Here is a 19,575-nt window from a genome sequence, read left to right as displayed (position 1 = left end):
TCCATCCCATACCAGCCTGCCTATTAAGACCACTTCACCTCAATCTTTAGGGACCGCACATTAACGTCAACCTCACTAACCGCTTTGCTGCCTCCTTCCGTGAGAGCATCTGCTCTCAACCCACTTGCTATGCCTCCCGCTAGTGAGTCACTCATTCGGACATCACTATACTATTGCTGATATCTCCTGATCACAGGCTCTGCGTGTGGTGTGAAAGTTGTGAACCACAAGAACTCCCCCTCGTCTTCATCATCCTCCCAGGAGTCCTCATCGCAGTCGCCCAAGTCAGCTTATTCAACCTGCGAAAGCACCACTGACGGATATAATGACAACTCCAACTATCAAGCGGCTGAAGCCAAGGTACAGACAAACTGTGCGAGGCAGCCTCTGGTTGAGATCCAAGATGCTGAAGCCAAGACATGCCAGGAAGACACCAGGCTCATCACAACTATATTATCCGCCATTCACAATCTCAGCATCTCACTGCCCCCAACAAATGTCCTCATAAGGTTCACAAACCTCACCCTTGGTCCAGTCTACGACAAAGCCGATACAGCTTGCAGAAGCCTTGGCTCCGCCCTCTCTGATCTCACTGCAACTGCTATCATCCCAGGTCCTTGGTCTCTACAGCTAAGACGTTTTGGCTTTGAGTTTGCTGTTTCCCGATCCGGCTGCCTGCTTCTGCCTAACTCTGTTGATTCCCACCTCATCGACTCCGATTCCGGTTCCGATGCTGATGACGAGCCAGAGAACAGCAAGGGCTGCCTCTGGACGCAGGGACTCTACTGTGTCCCAAGGGACTCCGGAGACATCCAGGTACAAGCTGGTACAGAGGTCCTGCCGAAGCACATCATGACACTTGGCCACTTGATCATGCGACCGCAGTCCGAGGACACAAACCACAAGCACAAAACGACGACAAGCATTGACACTGATGATGAGGCCCCTTTCTACTTCGAGAACAAGTACTGGAATCCAACCGGCTATCAAGTTGTCATCGATCTCCAAGACAGCGGGCTGCCCGTCTGGATCATCAGAGACGAAGCTTGGCTTGAGAACTACGAGCGGCCATACTCATTCCGCAACATCATCGATGCAATCGGAGGGAAGGGCATGGCACGTTTCTCAGCGGCCAAGATCTTGTCATCGTGTCGCGATTGGCAGAAGAAGGAGGTTGAGGAATCACGAGGCTTGATTGAGCAGACTCGCTGTTGGGTTCGGTCCGCTCGAATAGACGCTTGGTATTCCTCCTAGGCATGCATTCACCTAGAAGGGCATGGTACGTCGTGGCCAGTCCAGGTAGTATTGAAAGGGTTTTCGTTTCTGACCGGGTCAGGAAGGGTGTTTGTAACAATAAAAGAGGATTAATTGACTGCTTTACCGCTCTTTCAGTGGATCCTAATTTGAGAATCAGTATTATCAAGAAGACATATGCATCGTCCTCAATAGTTACTCCTTAGAATCAAACTGCTTCCCTATCCCTCACCTAATGTCGAGCACTTCGTAGCAGCTCGTGCTCTTCGCCTACCCGTTTGATCATGTGTTTCCCTCACTATACACTCTAAGCTCCTATCCTTCTAGGTGTACACGATTGGGGATCTGCTCCTTGCACTGGAGCCGGATGGAGAGCTTGCGCCGAAGCTGAACAGACAATGCCATGAAGTGCAGGCTGAGCTTGGCTTTCTCCAAGCACTGTTAGAGCGGGCCATGATCAGGCATATGCGGCGATGACCAAAGGGAGAAGCGCAATGGTCCTCCCGCGAGAGCTGCATCTGGGTACAACGCGGACACCGCTGGACGTCTACAAAATTATGTACTCCAACCAGTTCCATGCCTCTCAGCCCAGACATTAGGTAAGTCGCTTGGAAGCTCCGCGAGCCGCCTCCCTGTCAGCAACACGTCGACCGTAGGCCACGAAAGTAGCTTCTAGTTTTGTGGCTGATAGGTCACAACACGGAGCCGCTGGTCTCTGTGGATTAATGGCCGTTGACTATCATCACAGTGACGCAATCAGAGAGAGAGCCCCGCGACAGACGCTGAATAGCTGAGACCTGCGGCCAAGACGCTCGACGAACCCATGTCTTTCAATTCATTACGATAACTGAACAACAATCAAAGTAGCTCAAGGCAAATTGAAAACAGCTGGAAGAAGCTGTAAGTGATTTGAGGCAACTCAAAGAAGTTCTTGGGTGTCTCAAAGTTATTCAAAGAGACTTAAAGAGACTCAAAGAGATTCAAACAGACTAGACACAATTCGAAGATACTTGAACACGTTGGAAGAAGCCCAAGCCGATAACGGCCCCGCGACCCAGGGTCGCAAAAGCGTCCTAGACTCCTGGCAGAGAATTGTTCTCGTCATCATTTTCCGCATCCAGAGGATCATTTCCAAACACATTATGCTCTACGGAATCAACAACCGTACACTATGACAAGACCGCTAACTGTTCACAGCGGCGCCGATGCCAACGTGCCTCGCAAAAACGGGCTAACCGACAAGCGCAAAACCACCGTTTATCAGATCAACCCATGCAACACGGCGGCCAAACTGTACGAAGCTGTCGTGAAGGACCTTCGAAATCTTGATTTCTCACTTGAATTTGAAGATTCGAGGATACTCTTGAGACTCATCGGGTATCTTATTGAGGTTATCAGGAAGAAGCTGGAGGACAAACATCTCAGAATGAACGCTGGGGTCAGCAATGCAAGTTTCCCCCTCTAGCTCAGATATTAATGCATTCTTGAAACATGGCTAACGAAATGTCTCTAGCTCAACTTGATTCACTCGGTACTTAACACTTGTGGTGCCATACAGACAGCTATCAAGGACTTTCCAAAAGATTCATATCTTGAGCATAAGGAGATTTCATCTCGCGGGGTCATAGAGCTGTTGGTCCGCGTTGTTGTGCAGAAGTTTGGCATTGCACAGCATAACAAGATCGACAGCGAGGCTTTCTTCCTCGGTAAGATACTGAAGATTCCAACATCTACTGCACTCAAATGATGCAATTTTGACGCGTGTGCAAAGACACTATTCAACCGAAGCTAAAGACGCTGTTCACAACCAACTTCATTGCCGAAAACAAACATGACGCTACATTACCGATTCCTAAAGTCACCTTTCTCTGCTTAGGGCCTCATGGAAACAATTGCGAGCAAGTTGTCGTTTCCACATCGAGGGAGACACTCGGGTTTGACCAGCGACTGGACCAAGACGTGAAAAAAGCTGTCAACAAAAGGATAGAGAGTTTTTCGGGGCAAATCCATCTCGGAAGGGTCAACAATACCTTCTGGAAGCATTGGGGATATGAACCGGCCAACGACCACGACGACATGATCCCCGCACCTGAACGGGCGAACTTCTGTCAAAAATACGCAACAAGATATGATTCCAATGTTGTCCACCAAGGCTCGACTCCTCCACCAACTGTTTCTGACCCAGTCTCGTTCGATCATTGTGAGGAGCTGGGCATAGGATTGAGCGTCGTAAGGAAGTTCGACGTGATGTCTCGTTGTTTCCGGTGCCATAACCTATTCCACTACGCTCAGTGCAGCAAGTCAATCAGGGTCGAAGCACAAGATACAATGAGGATGTATTGGAAAGATTGGAAGAGCCCCACCTGTGCGGAGTGTTTTGCACATCTGCAGTGTTCCCTATTGAAGGGTCAGCAATAGGAACGCCTTGAATATAGCTGGAGGTATGACATGAGTTGTTCTTGGATATTTTGTCAAGGTTGTTCCGCATTGGTCAGTAGTAGACTATGCGAGAAAGATGGAGAGATATGACGAATGATTAAACCTGAGCTGTTCACTGTGCTCTTGATCTTATGACCACGGCTTTATTGAAGGACCAGAATCTCATGTAATTAAGAGACAATTGTCCCAGCAAGTATGGATCCATCGCTCATGAATAACCATGCTATCTGCGGCGAGTTCGTCGCACATTCAATCCAGTGGCGGTTAACTTCACTGCCTCATGCCAACTCGAAACGTCGAAGGCCTCAAGACCGCATGCAACTAACTACATAGGCTTCCTGCATAATCTGCATGTTCGTGGACGTGAATACTTATGTCTTAACCAGGCTAGAGCATTAATCATTTCCCCCACGCTAATTACGGTGAACTCCGCAAATAGCGCTGAAGCATCTCTTTAATAATTGCGCTATCCTATTATAACCCATTAGGCATAACTAATAAGGAATGCCCCACTAGGATATTAAGTAGTTATAATAATACTTTTATATATAGGATTATAGGAATAGAGAGGACTCCTTAAAATAGAAAAACTATAAGTAAGTTATATAACTAAAGAAGTATAAATACTAATAAGATAAAATATAAACTATTTATAATATAAATTATAAATACTTACCTTAAGTAACTATTAAGTAATTACTTAATAAGTAATTAAGGTAAAAAAGCTAGGGGAATAGAACTTATATATAGAATAAGCTTAAGTCTACTTAAGAGTAGACTTCTATAGCTTTTTAGTAATTAACTTTATAATTACCTTTATTAATATTTTTAATTATATTTAAGTAATAATTATTTTATAACTCTTATTAAAGCTTTAACTAATTATTAAGACCTTTAAAGACTTATAATTACTTAATTAAACCTATAGAATAACCTTTAATTATTTATTATTATTATTACTTAACTTATTATTAATATAAACCCTACTATTAGTTAGCTAGCTATAATACTTTAATTACTCCTATTTAATAAGTTACCTTTTAAGAACTACTAAATAGTATTTAAATAAGATATCTTTTTATACCTCTATTAAGTTACTTACTTTAAGCTTCTCTAATAGCTTAAATAAGTAATCTATTAGTAACCTTATTTAAGAGCTAAATAAAGCTAAAATATAAGATATTAATAATAATAATATAATTACTCTTACTTAAGGAGATATTAAGAGGATTAAATAAGGCTTTTAAGAGACTATTAAACTTAAGAATAATATAAAGAAACTTTAGGATATTATCTATTAGCTTAATACTTAGCTTAAAGCTAAAAATAATAGTAATAATAAGCTTTAGTTTAAAGTTAATACTCTTTAAGCTATTAGTAATATTATTACTATTTCTATTATAGAGGGAAGAGAGAAGCTTTAACTTAATTCTTTTAACCTTTTTAATAGATCTTTAGGATAGCTTAAAGGATTCCTTATTAAAGTTAAAAACTATTAAAACTTCTATTATAGTAACTTTAAGAATAAAACTAAAAAAGTTATTTATATATCTACCTTTCTTAAGGGATAAGCTCTTTAGTAGTTTAAACCCTTTCTTAAAGAGTACCTTAATAAGGAAATATTTAATTACTATTCTATTAAAGTTAGAAATATTTTTAATAGCTTTTAAAGCTTTAAGTCTACCCTAAAGTCTCTATTTTAGGACCTTAATAAAAAATAATAAGCTAAATAAAACTTATTTTACTTTAAATAAACTAAATTAGCTAAAGATTATATTATAGAGTTTTAATAAATCTATATTTAGTTAAATCTTATTAATAAAGATAAGATCTTTATATTTTATAATAACCTTAAGGATAAAGTTAAAAATAAAATTATTAAAATAAATAGACTTAATAACTTTCTCTAGTATATTAAGCTTACTATTAAGATTAATAATTAACTTTATAAATAATATAAAGAGAAGGGTAAATATTAATAACTTATTAACTCTAGCTATAAATACTAATAGTAGCCTTAATACTATAATAATAATTAATATAATAAATATAATAATACTATCTATAGATATTATAATAGACTTATAGATCTTAATATAGCTTAATATAAGAATAATAATAAGGATAATAGCTAAAAGAAGAATATTAAATATTATAACTATAATAAGAATAGATACCTTATAAAAGAATATAGAGTACTTAAGAAAGAATACTTTTAATTAATACTTAAAAAAGATAAATTAATATTACTACTAAAGTAATCCCTTATAAATAACTTAGTTAGACTATTTATTTTAATAATAACTATAGAATTTACTTTAATTCTAAAAAATATATAGGATAGTACTTTAAGAACCCTAATAGGATAGGATATAATACTACTAGAGTAAAGTATATTAATAGGACTCTAAATTAATAAACCTTTACTATAAAATACTAAAGTAATAGTAAACTTAAGTATAAGGCTTAAGAATAACTTAATAGCCTCTTAGAATATAGAGTATTAATAGAGAATAACTTAGATAAACTAGACCTTTATACAAGGTTTTAGATTAATAGATAAGCTTTAGTAACCTAAAAAGAATTACTTTATAACTTAAATAAGCTTTATAATATTATATAATAATATATTTAGATAGTAGCTATCTATAGGTATAAACCTAATATTAATAATATTAGCTTTAAAGAGGACTTTAATAATAAAACTATAAAGGTTAATAAACGCCTTTAGTATAAAAAGATTAATTCTATAGAGAATAAATAGATATTTTAATTCTTTAGTACTTTAAGAGAATAATATAATAGAAACTATAAACTAGAGTTTATACTAAATAACTACTTATATTTATATATAGAAAGCTATTATTATTATTACCTTTATTAGCTATAATACTTTTTTAATAAATATAAAAAATACCTTAAAGATAAATATAACTATTAGTTTTACCCTAAAAGGTATAATAATAAACCTATGAAAAAGGTCTATTATATTAATTAGGTCTATAAATAGGAACTTAAGCTATTTAATAGATAAATTATAACCTTTAGACTAAACTAAAAATACTCTATAAGATATCTTTATAATATTAATATAAGCTAATAAGAATACTAATAGGATAAATATATAATCTATAGAGAAGATAAAGCTAGAGTATAATAATTTAGTTAAAATAGAGTAACCTCTTTTATATTAAAGTATAAAGAAAGCTAACTCTAGAAAGTATAATATAAAGGGATATAAATTACCTATTATAAAGATAACTAATTAAAAAACTAAAATTACTTATTAAAACTAAGGGATAATAATAAATAAATAAAATAAGGTCTCTATATAGTATAACTAAAGTATATCTAGCTTAATAATATAAATATATTTAAGTTTAGATATAACTTAATAGAAGACTAGCTATTACTATAATAAATAGTAAAGCTTAAAGAAATTTTATTTTACTTAATATAATAAATAGATAATAAATAACTTAAGTAAGAAAAATAGAAAAAAACTACTATAAACTTAATACTATTAAAGGAGAATAAGTCTAATATAGTAGAGAATATATTATAGTAGAGATAATATACCTCTCTATATAGATCTATAGCTAGAATAAGTAATTAAACTTTAATATTATAAAGATAAGAAATAAATATAATACTATCCTTAAAAGACTATAGTTATATAATAATAACCTATAGATAGATTAGAAAATAAGCTAACTTTAATAGAAATAAAACTTAATTACTAAATAGTAACTTAAAAAAAGTACTTTAAATAAATATCTAATAACTCTTTAAATAAGAAGATTTATTACTTATTTAAAGATTAAAAGTAAAAATATTAAAACGTTATTAATAATAGATATTAAAAAGAATAATTATCTTCTAATTATTCTAAATAAGTATTAAGTTTATAATAAACTATTTATAAAAAAACTAAAGATTAAACTACTAAAATATAAACCTTTTAATTATAAAATTAAACTAAAAGAAGGGAAAGAACTAATATATAGCTTAATCTATAGACTATTTCAAAATAAGATATAGTATTTAGATAAATAGCTAGAAGAGAACCTTAAGAAGGAATATATTAAACCTTTAATATTACTAATAGGATATCTAATCCTATTTATATTTAAAAAGAATAAGAAGAAATAACTTTATATTAACTACTAAAAGCTTAATAATATTACTATTAAGAATTACTACTTATTACTATTTATCTCTAAACTATAAGACCTACTATATAGAGTAAACTAATTTATAGCTCTTAACCTTAAAGGAGCTTATAACCTTATCTATATTAAAGATAATAATATTTAAAAAGCTACCTTTAAAATATATAGAGGATATTTTAAGACCCTTATTATACCTTTTAGCCTTATTAATATATTAATAACCTTTTAGAGTATAATTAACTATATTTTATAAAACTATATTAATATATATATTATTATATACCTAAATAATATCTTTATCTTCTTAAAAATAATAGATAAATATAAATAATATATATATTAAGTACTTAAAGTACTATAAGATATTAAACTACTAGTAGAACTAAGAAAGAGTAAATTCTATATTTAAGAAGTTAACTATTTTAGATTTATTACTATTTTAGAAGTTATTAAAATAAATAAAAAGAAAATTAAAGTAATCTAAAAGTAGCTAACGCTTTAGAACGTTAAAGATATTTAATCCTTCTTTAGGCTAATTAACTTCTATTAATAGTTTATTAAAAACTATATAGAAACTAACTAAAGCTTTATAGAGCTTACTTAAAAGGATAAACCCTTTAAGTAGATAAAATAATATTAAGAGGACTTTAATTAAATTAAGTAGTATATAGTAAATAATATTATTCTATATATATTAAACTTAAAAAAACCCTTTAAAGTTAAAATAGATACTTCTAACTTTATAATAAGAGTATAACTCTCTTAATAAGACTTAAAAGAGTAACTATAACTTATTACCTTTCTCTCTAAAAAGCTTAATAAACTAAAGCTTAACTATTAGATTTATAATAAAGAACTTATAGTAATTATTAAAGTATTTAAGGAATAAAGACTTTACCTCTTAAGAATTAAGTACTTAGTAAAGGTTTTTATAGATTATAAGAACCTCTTATACTTTATTACTTTAAAAATCTTAAATAAGAGATAAGTTAGATAAATAGAATTCTTATTTAAATTTAACTTTAAAATTATTTACTATAAAGGATTTAAAAATAGATAAGCTAATACCTTAAGTAAATAGATAGACTATAATATCTTAATACTTAAGGAAATATAAGTTATCTTTAAGATAAATTAAAAAGGTAACTTTATATTAGCTATTAGACTTCTATATATAGCTAAAAGAAATAATATTAGCTTAACTAAAAGAATATCTATTAAAGCTATTATAGAGGTATATTCTATACCTATATATAGTTATTAAAGTATAACTAAAATATAAAAATATATTAAATAATACTATAATAAAATAGCTATATAATAAGAAGTATCTTTAATAATTAAAGACTATAAGGTTTATATAAAAAGTAAACCTAATTAATATTAGCTTTATAGTAAGATATAGCTACTCTTAGTACTATAAACTATATAGAAATCTATTTTATTAAACTTTATTATTAAGTTACTTAAGTCTTAAGAACTAATAACTAAAGTCTATTATAATAATATTTTAGTTATTATTAATAGACTTATAAAGTATTTATATTTTATTCTATATATAGAGTTTAATATTATAAAAAACCTTATCTATAAGTTTTTATAAGTAATTATTAGCTAATATAGAATACTAAAGGAAATTATATCTAATAGAAATAAGTTATTTACTTTTAAGTTTTAGAGATCCTTAATCTTATAGCTAAGATCTAATTATAAGATATCTATTACTTTCTATCTATAAACTAATAGCTAAATAGAATAAATTAATTAGATTATAGAAACCTATTTATACTACTATATTAACTATTAATAAGATAACTAGGTTTAATTACTACTTATAGCTTAGTTTATCTATAATAGTATAATAAGGGAAAGTATAAAGAAATTACTATTTTATTTAAACTATAGATTTAACTTAATAGCCTATAGAGAACTATAATAAGGCTTAATAGCCCTAAGAGCTATAGTAGATATTAATAAACTTAAGGAAATCTAATAGAAACTCCTAAAAAAACTTAAATTTATATATAAATAAATATATAAATATATTAATACCTTAAGAGTTAAGAGACTAACTCTATAGGAGAGGGATAATATATACTTTTTCTATTAAAATATTAAAACTAAATAACTAAGTAATAAGTTAGACTTTAAGAAACTTAAACCTTTTAGAATTATAAAGAAGGTATTTAATATTAACTTTAAACTTATATTATTAGATATTATAAAGTATTATTTAGTCTTTTATATTTTACTTTTTAAAAACGTATTAATAAGTTTATATATAAAAGACTATATTATTATAGAACTATTTAAATTAAAATATAAAGTTAAATAAATTATTAACTACTATAAGAGAAATAAAAATATAAAATACCTTATTAAGTAGAAAGGATATAGATATAAAGATAACTTATAGAAACCTATTAAGAACCTTTAGTACTTTTAAGTACTACTCTAAGACTACTATTAAAACTAACTATTTTAGAAAACTTAACCCCTATAAATACTATACTTTAATTAACTATATCTATATAGCTATTAGCTTAAACCTTAATAGCTAAAAAAGACTTAGACTCCTTTAAGGACTCTCTTATAATAACTAACTATTTAGATATTACTATATTACTCTTCTTAAAGATTAACTACTTCTCCTTTTAATAACGCTTAAGCTAACTTAGAGACTTTAATATTTTAAGCTATATCTTCTATAATATAGCTACCTTTTTATAAAATACCTCTTTTTTAGCTCTTTTAGCTAACTTAAGCTATTAAGATTCTTTAAGAAAGTAGCTTATTAGGAAAATACCTTAAAATTAATAAAAAATAAAAAGGCTAGAAATAAATACCTATAAGTATTAACTACTACCCTAATTATATTATATAAATAACCCTAATAAGTATACTTACGATACTTTAAATACTTCTTTATTATCTTATAAATATAGCTATTTACTTAATAATAAAAATATAATATAACCTTAAAACTATTCTAAAAGATCTCTTAAAACTAAAGCTAATAATAAATAATAAAAGAAGCCTTTACTACTTAATTAGACTTTTACTTTTAAATATAACTTAATATAGTATTAGTATTATAAAAATAAAGAAGTAAGATTAATAACTCTCTAACCTAAGAGATACTACCTACTTATATAGGTCTAAGGGACTAAACTATTAAAGAGAGGACTTAATATTATAACCTATTAGGTATAACTAATAAGGAACGCTCTATTAAGATACTAAGTAGTTATAATAATACTTTTATATATAGGATTATAAGAATAAAGAGGACTCCTTAAAATAAAAGAATTATAAGTAAGTTATATAATTAAGGAAGTATAAATACTAATAAGATAAAATATAAACTATTTATAATATAAATTATAAATACTTACTTTAAGTAACTATTAAGTAATTACTTAGTAAGTAATTAAAATAAAAAAGCTAAGGGAATAAAACTTATATATAGGATAAGCTTAAGTCTACTTAAAGGTAGACTTCTATAGCTCTTTAGTAATTAACTTTATAATTACCTTTATTAATACTTTTAGCTATACTTAAGTAATAATTATCTTATAACTCTTATTAAAGCTTTAACTAATTACTAAGACCTTTAAAGACTTATAATTACTTAATTAGACCTATAGAATAACCTTTAACTATTTACTATTATTATTACCTAACTTACTATTAATATAAACCCTACTATTAGTTAGCTAGTTATAATATATCCTTATATACCTCTTTTAATAGGGCACTCTAGGTCTAGTTAAGGCTAATAAGACCTAAAGCGTTAGACTTAAATATATTCCCTTTGCTATTATAATGGATTCTTTTATGCTTAAGAGAGCGACAGCTTCTAGAATTCCTAAGTCTTTATAAATACAAGTGAATAATTCGTTTCTAATTAAGGTAGAAGGACGGGAAAAATTAACCTTAGCCTATATAGGTATACGCCCGTAGTAACTAGTTGCAGCGCACGTAATATATTATTTATACCTAACGGGTTGTAATACTACTCTTATTATAAAGTGGGGTTTTATATAGAACTAGTATAGCGCTATTTTAGAGTTTAAGATGGGAGAGCAGCTTATAGTTTTTTTGGATTTAGGGTATATAAATAGAAGGAATAAGTAGTTTACTATTCTAAAGATTAAGGGCTAGAATGAGCACCTTTTTGTTCCTAGGATTATTATAGGGGGTAGCTTATTGATCATAGGATAAAGGTGACGGGCAACTTACTGATCCTGGGATTAGGGGTTTCTAACGGGGGCCTATTTACTATTCCTAGGATTAGGTAAGGGGTCTAAGCAGCTCACTGTTCCCAGGATTAAAGAGTGGGGGCGGACGCCTGGGGAACAGTTTCAATTATAGTAACTCACTGTTCCTGGGATTAGGCGTCCCTCATAGGAACCCATTTATTAACGTTCCTAGGATGAGGTGCGCCAGCTTTTTCCTAGGATTAGGTGGCCACCTAGTTCACTATTCCTAGGAGGAGGGTTATTAAGATATTATAACCTAGTTCTAGATTTAGTAAACGGTTAGCCGTTAGCGCTCGTGTATTTACTCGCCCTGCTCACCCCAGTCTCACTCTAGGCATCACTTCACTAGATTAAAGCAGCCGTTTTAACGTGAGCAACCGGGTGAGGCAATTGCACCTAAACAGCGAAGTGTGCCGCCACTCGGAGAAAGCTCAGGCCGCTGCGGAGGATCGGCGTGTCATCGAGCAACATGACAGACCAGTTCGACGCTAGCTATGACGCACCAGAAGACACCGAGACGAATGGGCCGATTCGCATCAAGTCGATTTACATCCATCCTGTCAAGTCATGTGGCTTCATTGAAGTGAACCGGGCTCTTCTGACCAAGACGGGTTTTCTTTACGACAGATGCTTCGCCATTTCTACCGAAGTTGTCGATCCAGACACGAGAGAAATATCATGGAAGTTCATCAGCCAACGTACAAAGCCGAACATGTGCCACATCAGGACAGAAATTTGGCTTCCTCGCGACAATAGCGACGCTAATGATCCGCTAGTCCAGGCGGGTGGATGCGTCGTGCTCGCTTTCCGTGACCCGGATCCTCCCAGCTGGATTCAACGGCTCGAGACTCTGCTTTACACGTGGGACTCCACCGCCGTACCCGAGGTCATGATGATCGCACCACTCCAACCTACACCTTCGGAGACAAGCGAATTCGGAATCAAAATCAAAAAGTTCGGTATTCATGCTCGCCAAGCAAGCGGTCTTGACATGGGAAGCATCCCGTCAGTCGCGGAGGCCCTACCTAAACTGAAGAAATACCTCCAAATCCCGGATAAACGAGGCTTGACACTCATGAGGTGCACCCCTGACACCTTAACCCGATGCGATAGGAACTTGGCGCCCCTCCAACACATCGGCACACCATCTGTTCACGGCTACACCGACCAGCAGCCCGTTAATGTTAACTCCCTTTCCTCGGTGCATGCCGTCTCGGCACTGATGCCGCCGGAGAATCGACCCCTGGATGCTCTTCGCTTCCGCGCAAATATCTGGGTCACTGGAGCGCCGGCATTCGCGGAAGAGTCCTGGAAGCGCTTCCGTATTCTTCCAAAGGCGATCTCTGAGGACAAGAGAGCTGAAGTTGCGCCAAAGCTCTCGGTCGTCTGCCGTACTTCTCGTTGCACGATGCCCAACGTCAACCTCCAGACAGCTACCTTCGACGCAGATAGACCAGCGGCGGAAAAAAAGAAGGGGAAACCACAACCGAGTACGACTTTGATCGATTACCGTACTGTTGAGAATGGTAACCCCGCAGCATTGGGGTACATTGGTATGCACTGCGTTCCTGAGGACCAGGACCTAGAGGAGGCCAAGGAGCAGAGGGCAGGTTTGTATGTCAAAGTAGGTGATGAGATTGAGGTGTTGGAGACTGGTGTCCATCTGTATGGCTCAACCGGCAAAGACTATTAGACTGAGTGGCTCATATCTCTTGTGACTTCTTGCCTATGTCTTCTTGGTGGGTTAACATAGAGAATCAATTGTGCTTTTGCACAAGGGAGTTGATTAGACGTAGTTAGACTTGGAATTTGGCTGATCCTAAAGTTGCAGGAAGTGAATGTTCTAGTAGACGAAATAGACGTATTTATTGCCGTCAACGGCTGAAAGACATTTCCACAGAGGTCTATTAAAATCTCGGCTCGTCAGTCGCAAGACAACTTAATCCCAAGGGTTGATCTAATCACAGAGTAGTGATTACAGCTCTTCCAAACACCTCACCATTAATCAATTGTGAGATGATCTCCGACGTTTGAGAGATGTGGAAGTAGTCGATGGAAGCCCGAATGCGCCCTGCGGCGGCCTCCTTAAGAAGCTCTTCCATCTCTCGCTCCGTTCCCACCATAGCACCTTTGATATTCAGTGCTGACAAAAGAAAGTCAGTGTTTCGTCTCCACTCAGGTAGTCTATTCAGCTTACCTTTCAAAGCGCAAAGGGACACAGGTATGGGAATTTGAAAGTCGTTGTGAGGCAGCCCAACACACACAATCGTTCCCATCGACCTGGCCAGCTTAGGAGCTATCCTGTAGGCGTCCTCAGACTCAGGAACCACGATGACAGCATGCGCCCCCTCTCCCGTCAGTTTCATGACCTCCTTCTCGACATCGTCTCTGGTGTAGTCTATGAAGGCTTCCGCCCCCATGTCCTTGCAGAACTGATCATGACCGCTCCCGTCGACCGCGATCACCCGATACCCCCTCAGCTTCGCAGCGATCTGAACACCCAAGTGCCCCAGGCCACCGGCAGCTCCCTGGATAACGACCCAATCACCAGGAGAGAGGTCGCCTTTCAATTTAGACACCGCGCCCATCATGGTGAGCCCGGCACAGAGCAAGGGCGCCACCTCCGCGTCGTGGAGGCCGTCGGGGATCTCTGTGACATAACGGGCGTCGGCTACGACATATTGCTGGAGCGTCCCGGGCCGGTGCTTTCCGGTGTTCAGTTGCTTCGGGCAGTTATTCCTGTGGCCCCGGAGGCAGACGGAGCAGGAGCCGCATGCCCTGTAGAGCCATTTGACCCCGACCTTTCGGCCGAGCATATCCTCGGAAACGCCAGCGCCCAGCTTGACCACTCTTCCTATGCCTTCATGGCCGACGATCGGATCGTACACGCCCCAGCCTCGGAATGCCCGCGTCTCTGATCCGCTTCGCACCATCGACGACATCGGTCAGCAGCGGTTGCCTCATGTCAGGATCGGGACTGAAAAAAGGGGGGGGTGATTACCAAACGCCAGTAGCACTAATACGGACGAGGATCTCGTGAGGACCAGGTGTTCCGACTGGCATGTTGTTCCGAATCGCAATCGTCGCATTTGGGCCGGGATTCTGAATCACGGCGGCTCTTTGCACTGTGGGCAAGTCATCGTCGTCGGAGTCCATGTTGAAAGTTTTCGCAGTTGTTTTCGTGAAAGCACAAAATGATGTGTCCTTCGATAATGAGCTTAAGTGAAAGTAGCTGATGTATTAGTTTTTGCAAAGGACGTATGTACGTGTTCAGACCAGATGGTGGGACATACCCCGCGCCGGGTACAAGCCCGGCATTGCGTCGGCCGGGAAGTGTGGAGAACTAATACGGAGCTGCCGGATCACACAGCCGAGGTTTCATGGCCGTGATTTCGACAGTGCGCGCCGCAACTTCCGACGACGAATCACGGCTTGCCTTCGAATACTCGGGTCTTCAACCGCAACTGCTTCAACGGAATTTTTATAAGTCCACGACGAAACAGGAAGAAAGTCAAGAAGTAGCAACATGTCGGTTCTTGAGAAAATTAACGCTGCGAAACCGTCTCGTGGAGCTGAACTTTGTATAGATGTTCTGTAACAAGCACGATAACATCATGTCATAGAATATAGAATGGGCTTTGTGAGCCGATTCCAGCGTCCACGAGGCAAAATACAACAAAGAGTCTCTTATGACCAAAACCTACCCTCTCAACTCCGTCGGAGTTTTCTTCTTGCGTTTGGCATGGATATTTCATACAGCCTATCCCTAGCACTGCCATGACGTCTATACAGGTTACGGAACTAATCGTCCCCAGCGCAGAATTTCATTGAAAGACATTGAATCCTTCCCAGGATTCAGATCAATTACATGCAGATAGAACAGCCCGCGCCATCTTTAAGGGCTCCTCGCCCGCACGAAAGAATCCTTCAAAGATTCAACACTGCATATAAAATGTTATCAAAATGAACCAAAGCCGATCGGGACCGGAAAACAGCTGGACCCTCCGACGCCGCCATCTCGAAGGCTTCTCCCGTCAGTGATGCCGCCATCGTGGTAGTAGGATTCTGGGCTAGTGCCGTCATACGCGACTAACCTTCATTCAGTGGTACGAACTATTCCTTCACATCCTCCCATTGGATGAGGCGAAAATCCGGGTAACCCGGTGTCGATTGACGGTGAATCTGTGATCCTTCCACATCCTTCACTTTTGAACCAAACGGAAAATCGATATTAATTGCCAAGAACGCGTGACAAACAAACTTCCTCACACAACCTCACTTCCTCACACTCACACCCCAAACCCCCAAAATGAACCCCCTCGCCCTGGGCCACCACTTCTTCGACGCAGCCGGCGTCCGTCTGAGCTACCTCGTCCGCGGCTCCGCCCCCCGCACCGTCCTCTACCTCACCCCGCGCGGCAACGGCGACTCCTCCGCGCCCCCGGACCCCTCCACTATGACCGCCGCCGCCATGGCCGACGACCTCGACCATCTCCGCGCCCACCTCGGTCTCGACCGCTTCCCGCTCCTCGCGGGCCACTCCCACGGCGGCGCCGTCGCGCTGCGCTACGCCCAGCGCCACCCGCGCCGCGTGGAACGGCTGCTCCTGCTCTCGCCGCAGGTCATGGACGCCGCGCCGGGGCTTTTCAAGGAGATGATGGCGAGGAGGGGGGACGATCCGACGTACATGGCCGCGGCGAAGGTGCTGATGGAGGTCGCGGGCGCGGGGGGCCCGAGGGACGACGCGCATTTTCGGGAGATGCTCGATCGGACGATGGTGTGGTGGTTCGCGGACGCGGCGAAGGCGGACGGGTTGAGGCGGGACATGGCGGGACCTCTTACGAGCGCGAACCCGGCGCGGGCCTACGCGTGGCGGACGAATCGGAATGACGGGCTGGAGGAGAACAAGCTGCCGCATATCCGGGACGCGGGCTTGGTGGAGGCCGAGACGCTGATTGTTCAGGGGGAGGAGGACTCTGTTTGCAGTACCGCCGGAGCACAGGCGGTAGCTGATGGCATCAAGGGCTCCAAAATCGTTGTGTTGCCGGGGCTTGGACACTTTCCTTGGATCGAGGGACCGGATGAGTTTTGGCGAGCAGCGGAAGGTTTTGTCAAATCTGACTCCTGAAGATGTGAGTAGCCCACTTTGAGGGTTGCTCAAAATTGACAGGTGTAGCTTTCGGTCGTATGTGGCAATTTCGGACCCAGAGACTGCTTACGGTCTTACCTTGTAGAGTCTGTTTGTGATGCTGATGCTGCTAAGTATGTGGTATCTCGCATTCGTGACCCGCAGTGATGATGACTACGGTTGAACAGCTGTTGAGCAAGGATGGAGGAGATGATATTGAGGCTCGAATTCAACATCGCTATCTCAGCTTTTCCAGAGAGGTTTCATCACCGCCTTGAATCTTATCTACAAGTGATGGGCCACCGTCGCTTTCGTCGACAAGATGCGCGGGCTGATGGAGCCGCTGTCGCAGGTTACGAGGACGCTAAGGCTGACATATCTGAGGCCGGTGAAGACGAGGTCTGTGGTGGGCGTGACGGTGGTGCTAAACAAGTTGGAGGGCAGGAGTTTTGTGGTAGAAGGGAAGATGAAGTGTGAGGAGGGGACGGTGCTTGCGAGGGCTTTTGCTGGGGTTATTCCGTTTGAAAGGAGAAAGAAGAGGGAGGCAAAACTGTAAATTCTGTGCGGGGGTTCTAAATGAATGTAGTTGAGCAGAATTGTCGGTGTATATAGCTTCTCGATTCTGTACACACATGGTCAAGACAATATCTTGAATTTCGAAACCCGGTTTTAATACAACTAATAACAACCATAAGAAATACGTTGGTTCACCGACTATCCTAGCCGGTTGCGATAGTAGACTTATTATTAGTGTATCAAAATACTTCTCGTTCTACTCTCTATCTATATCATCTTGGATCTTTATGATCATGATCATGATCTTCGTCTTAAACCATCATTCTAACAGTCTGAGAAAAACAGAAAGCAAACCAAGCAAAAGCTTTGGAAATCTAACTTCTATCCCATCATTTCCTCACACCAACCTCCACAAGCACCCACTTCGGCCCCAGCTCCTTCCAAGCCTCATACGTCTCCTCTCCAGAAGCCCAAACAACCCCCATCATCCCCGCCGCATTCGCATCCGCCTTCTCGAACCCGACCCGCCTCCTCGGCACAACCACCATCCAGCGCCGACTCAGAATCACATTGTGCGGCACCGCAATCCCCCTCCCGTCCCCGTCCTCCTCCACGACCTCCTCCCGCCCGGGCACAGCCTTCGTCGCCTCCACCAACATCCTCTTATACTCCCCCGCCAACTCCTTCGCAGCCGGCATCCCGCCCCCTTCAAATCTCTTGATGAGATACCGGTACGGCACCTCCCTCTCCTGGACCCCGTCGTCGGGCCAGAGCGCGAAGGCCGAGGGCGCGGGGATGATCTGCATGTGCTTGTGCAGCCTCGAACACCCGCCGTCCTTGCCGCAATTAAAGATGGCGAGGAAATCCTGCTCTCCCCCGTCGTTGAGACCTTCGAGCACGCCCCTCGCGGCCTCCAGGTCCGCGGCCCCAAGCGCCTCGAACTGCCGCCGGTGGCCGTCCGCCGTCAGGAGGATGAGGTGCGGGCGGTAGACGCAGAACTTGTTGAACATGAGGACGTGGGAGCCGGCGTTGACGAGGTCGATGACGAAGCCCGCGACGGAGATATCGCCGCCGGGGAGACGGCCGTCGGCGTCGAGTTGCAGCGCCGCGCCGCTGGCCGTGGTGATCGTCTTTGGCTGTGGTTGTTGCCGGTCGTCGGGCTGCTCGTCGTCGAGCTCGGCGTTGCCCCACACGGCGAGGGGTTTGGATTTCAGGGCTGAGGTGATGAGGAACTCGAACTGTTCTTTTTGTTAGCCATGGAATATGTGTTATCGTGATTAATGAGAAATGAGGCATGAGTGGAAGAATATGCGCATGTTGGGTCGGGTTATCAAAGGGACGTGAGGGCGGTGTGTTACCTGGAGTGCACCGTCCGTGAGGCGAATCGTCTTCAGGTCCGGGGTGTACAAGACTGTCCCGGCCTCGACGAGTCGGTCAAACTTTTCGAGGACCGAGGCCTCGTCTGTCACCTGTGAGCCCATCTTAGTCGAGAGGCTTGGTGTTGTTGCGTAAATCTGACTCGCATGTAGTCGGCGCGAGGTCGCAGCTGAATGAGACAGGGAGAAGACGCAGCCCGGTTTTCCGGCCGCGCCCGTATGACGACATCAAGCAGCCGCCTCCCTGGCATAAGAACCACCGAAAATGCTTGCCACATCAATAAGCTGCGACATCACGGTGAAGTGACGGCTGTGATGATGATGCTTGCTATTAAGACGAAATATCCACGGGCCATTCAATAACGGCCGTTGTGTTTTGAGGTATTATTACAGTCGCCGCCAGCCGAACTCCTCCACGTGTCCCTGGC

At 39.1% G+C, this 19,575-nt stretch overlaps 6 protein-coding genes across 6 annotated transcripts; 4 read left to right on the top strand and 2 right to left on the bottom strand.

Moving 5' to 3' along the window:
* Positions 1–483: 483 nt before the first annotated feature.
* Positions 484–1,254, top strand: CkaCkLH20_10360 (uncharacterized protein; the record flags this gene model as incomplete). The annotated part of the gene is made up of 1 exon (XM_038893074.1): positions 484–1,254. The coding sequence occupies one exon, from the start codon at positions 484–486 to the stop codon at positions 1,252–1,254; it is 771 nt and encodes a 256-aa protein (XP_038741729.1).
* A 1,171-nt stretch (positions 1,255–2,425) lies between these two features.
* Positions 2,426–3,001, top strand: CkaCkLH20_10359 (uncharacterized protein; the record flags this gene model as incomplete). The annotated part of the gene is made up of 2 exons (XM_038893073.1): positions 2,426–2,692; positions 2,768–3,001. The coding sequence occupies 2 exons, from the start codon at positions 2,426–2,428 to the stop codon at positions 2,999–3,001; spliced, it is 501 nt and encodes a 166-aa protein (XP_038741728.1).
* A 9,595-nt stretch (positions 3,002–12,596) lies between these two features.
* On the top strand, positions 12,597–13,820 carry CkaCkLH20_10358 (molybdopterin cofactor; the record flags this gene model as incomplete). The annotated part of the gene is made up of 1 exon (XM_038893072.1): positions 12,597–13,820. The coding sequence occupies one exon, from the start codon at positions 12,597–12,599 to the stop codon at positions 13,818–13,820; it is 1,224 nt and encodes a 407-aa protein (XP_038741727.1).
* A 268-nt stretch (positions 13,821–14,088) lies between these two features.
* CkaCkLH20_10357 (putative alcohol dehydrogenase) lies at positions 14,089–15,283 on the bottom strand (the record flags this gene model as incomplete). Its single annotated transcript, XM_038893071.1, has 3 exons — positions 14,089–14,270; positions 14,325–15,049; positions 15,129–15,283. 3 exons carry the CDS (start codon positions 15,281–15,283, stop codon positions 14,089–14,091), a joined length of 1,062 nt encoding a protein of 353 aa, XP_038741726.1.
* Positions 15,284–16,436: 1,153 nt separating this feature from the next.
* CkaCkLH20_10356 (proline iminopeptidase) lies at positions 16,437–17,255 on the top strand (the record flags this gene model as incomplete). Its single annotated transcript, XM_038893070.1, has 1 exon — positions 16,437–17,255. The coding sequence occupies one exon, from the start codon at positions 16,437–16,439 to the stop codon at positions 17,253–17,255; it is 819 nt and encodes a 272-aa protein (XP_038741725.1).
* Positions 17,256–18,160: 905 nt separating this feature from the next.
* Positions 18,161–19,252, bottom strand: CkaCkLH20_10355 (uncharacterized protein; the record flags this gene model as incomplete). The annotated part of the gene is made up of 2 exons (XM_038893069.1): positions 18,161–19,009; positions 19,130–19,252. The coding sequence occupies 2 exons, from the start codon at positions 19,250–19,252 to the stop codon at positions 18,161–18,163; spliced, it is 972 nt and encodes a 323-aa protein (XP_038741724.1).
* Positions 19,253–19,575: the final 323 nt, after the last annotated feature.

Source organism: Colletotrichum karsti (assembly GCF_011947395.1).
Source record: "Colletotrichum karsti strain CkLH20 chromosome Unknown Scaffold39, whole genome shotgun sequence".
Lineage (NCBI taxonomy): Eukaryota > Fungi > Ascomycota > Sordariomycetes > Glomerellales > Glomerellaceae > Colletotrichum > Colletotrichum karsti.
This window is presented reverse-complemented; position numbering and strand designations above follow the sequence as displayed.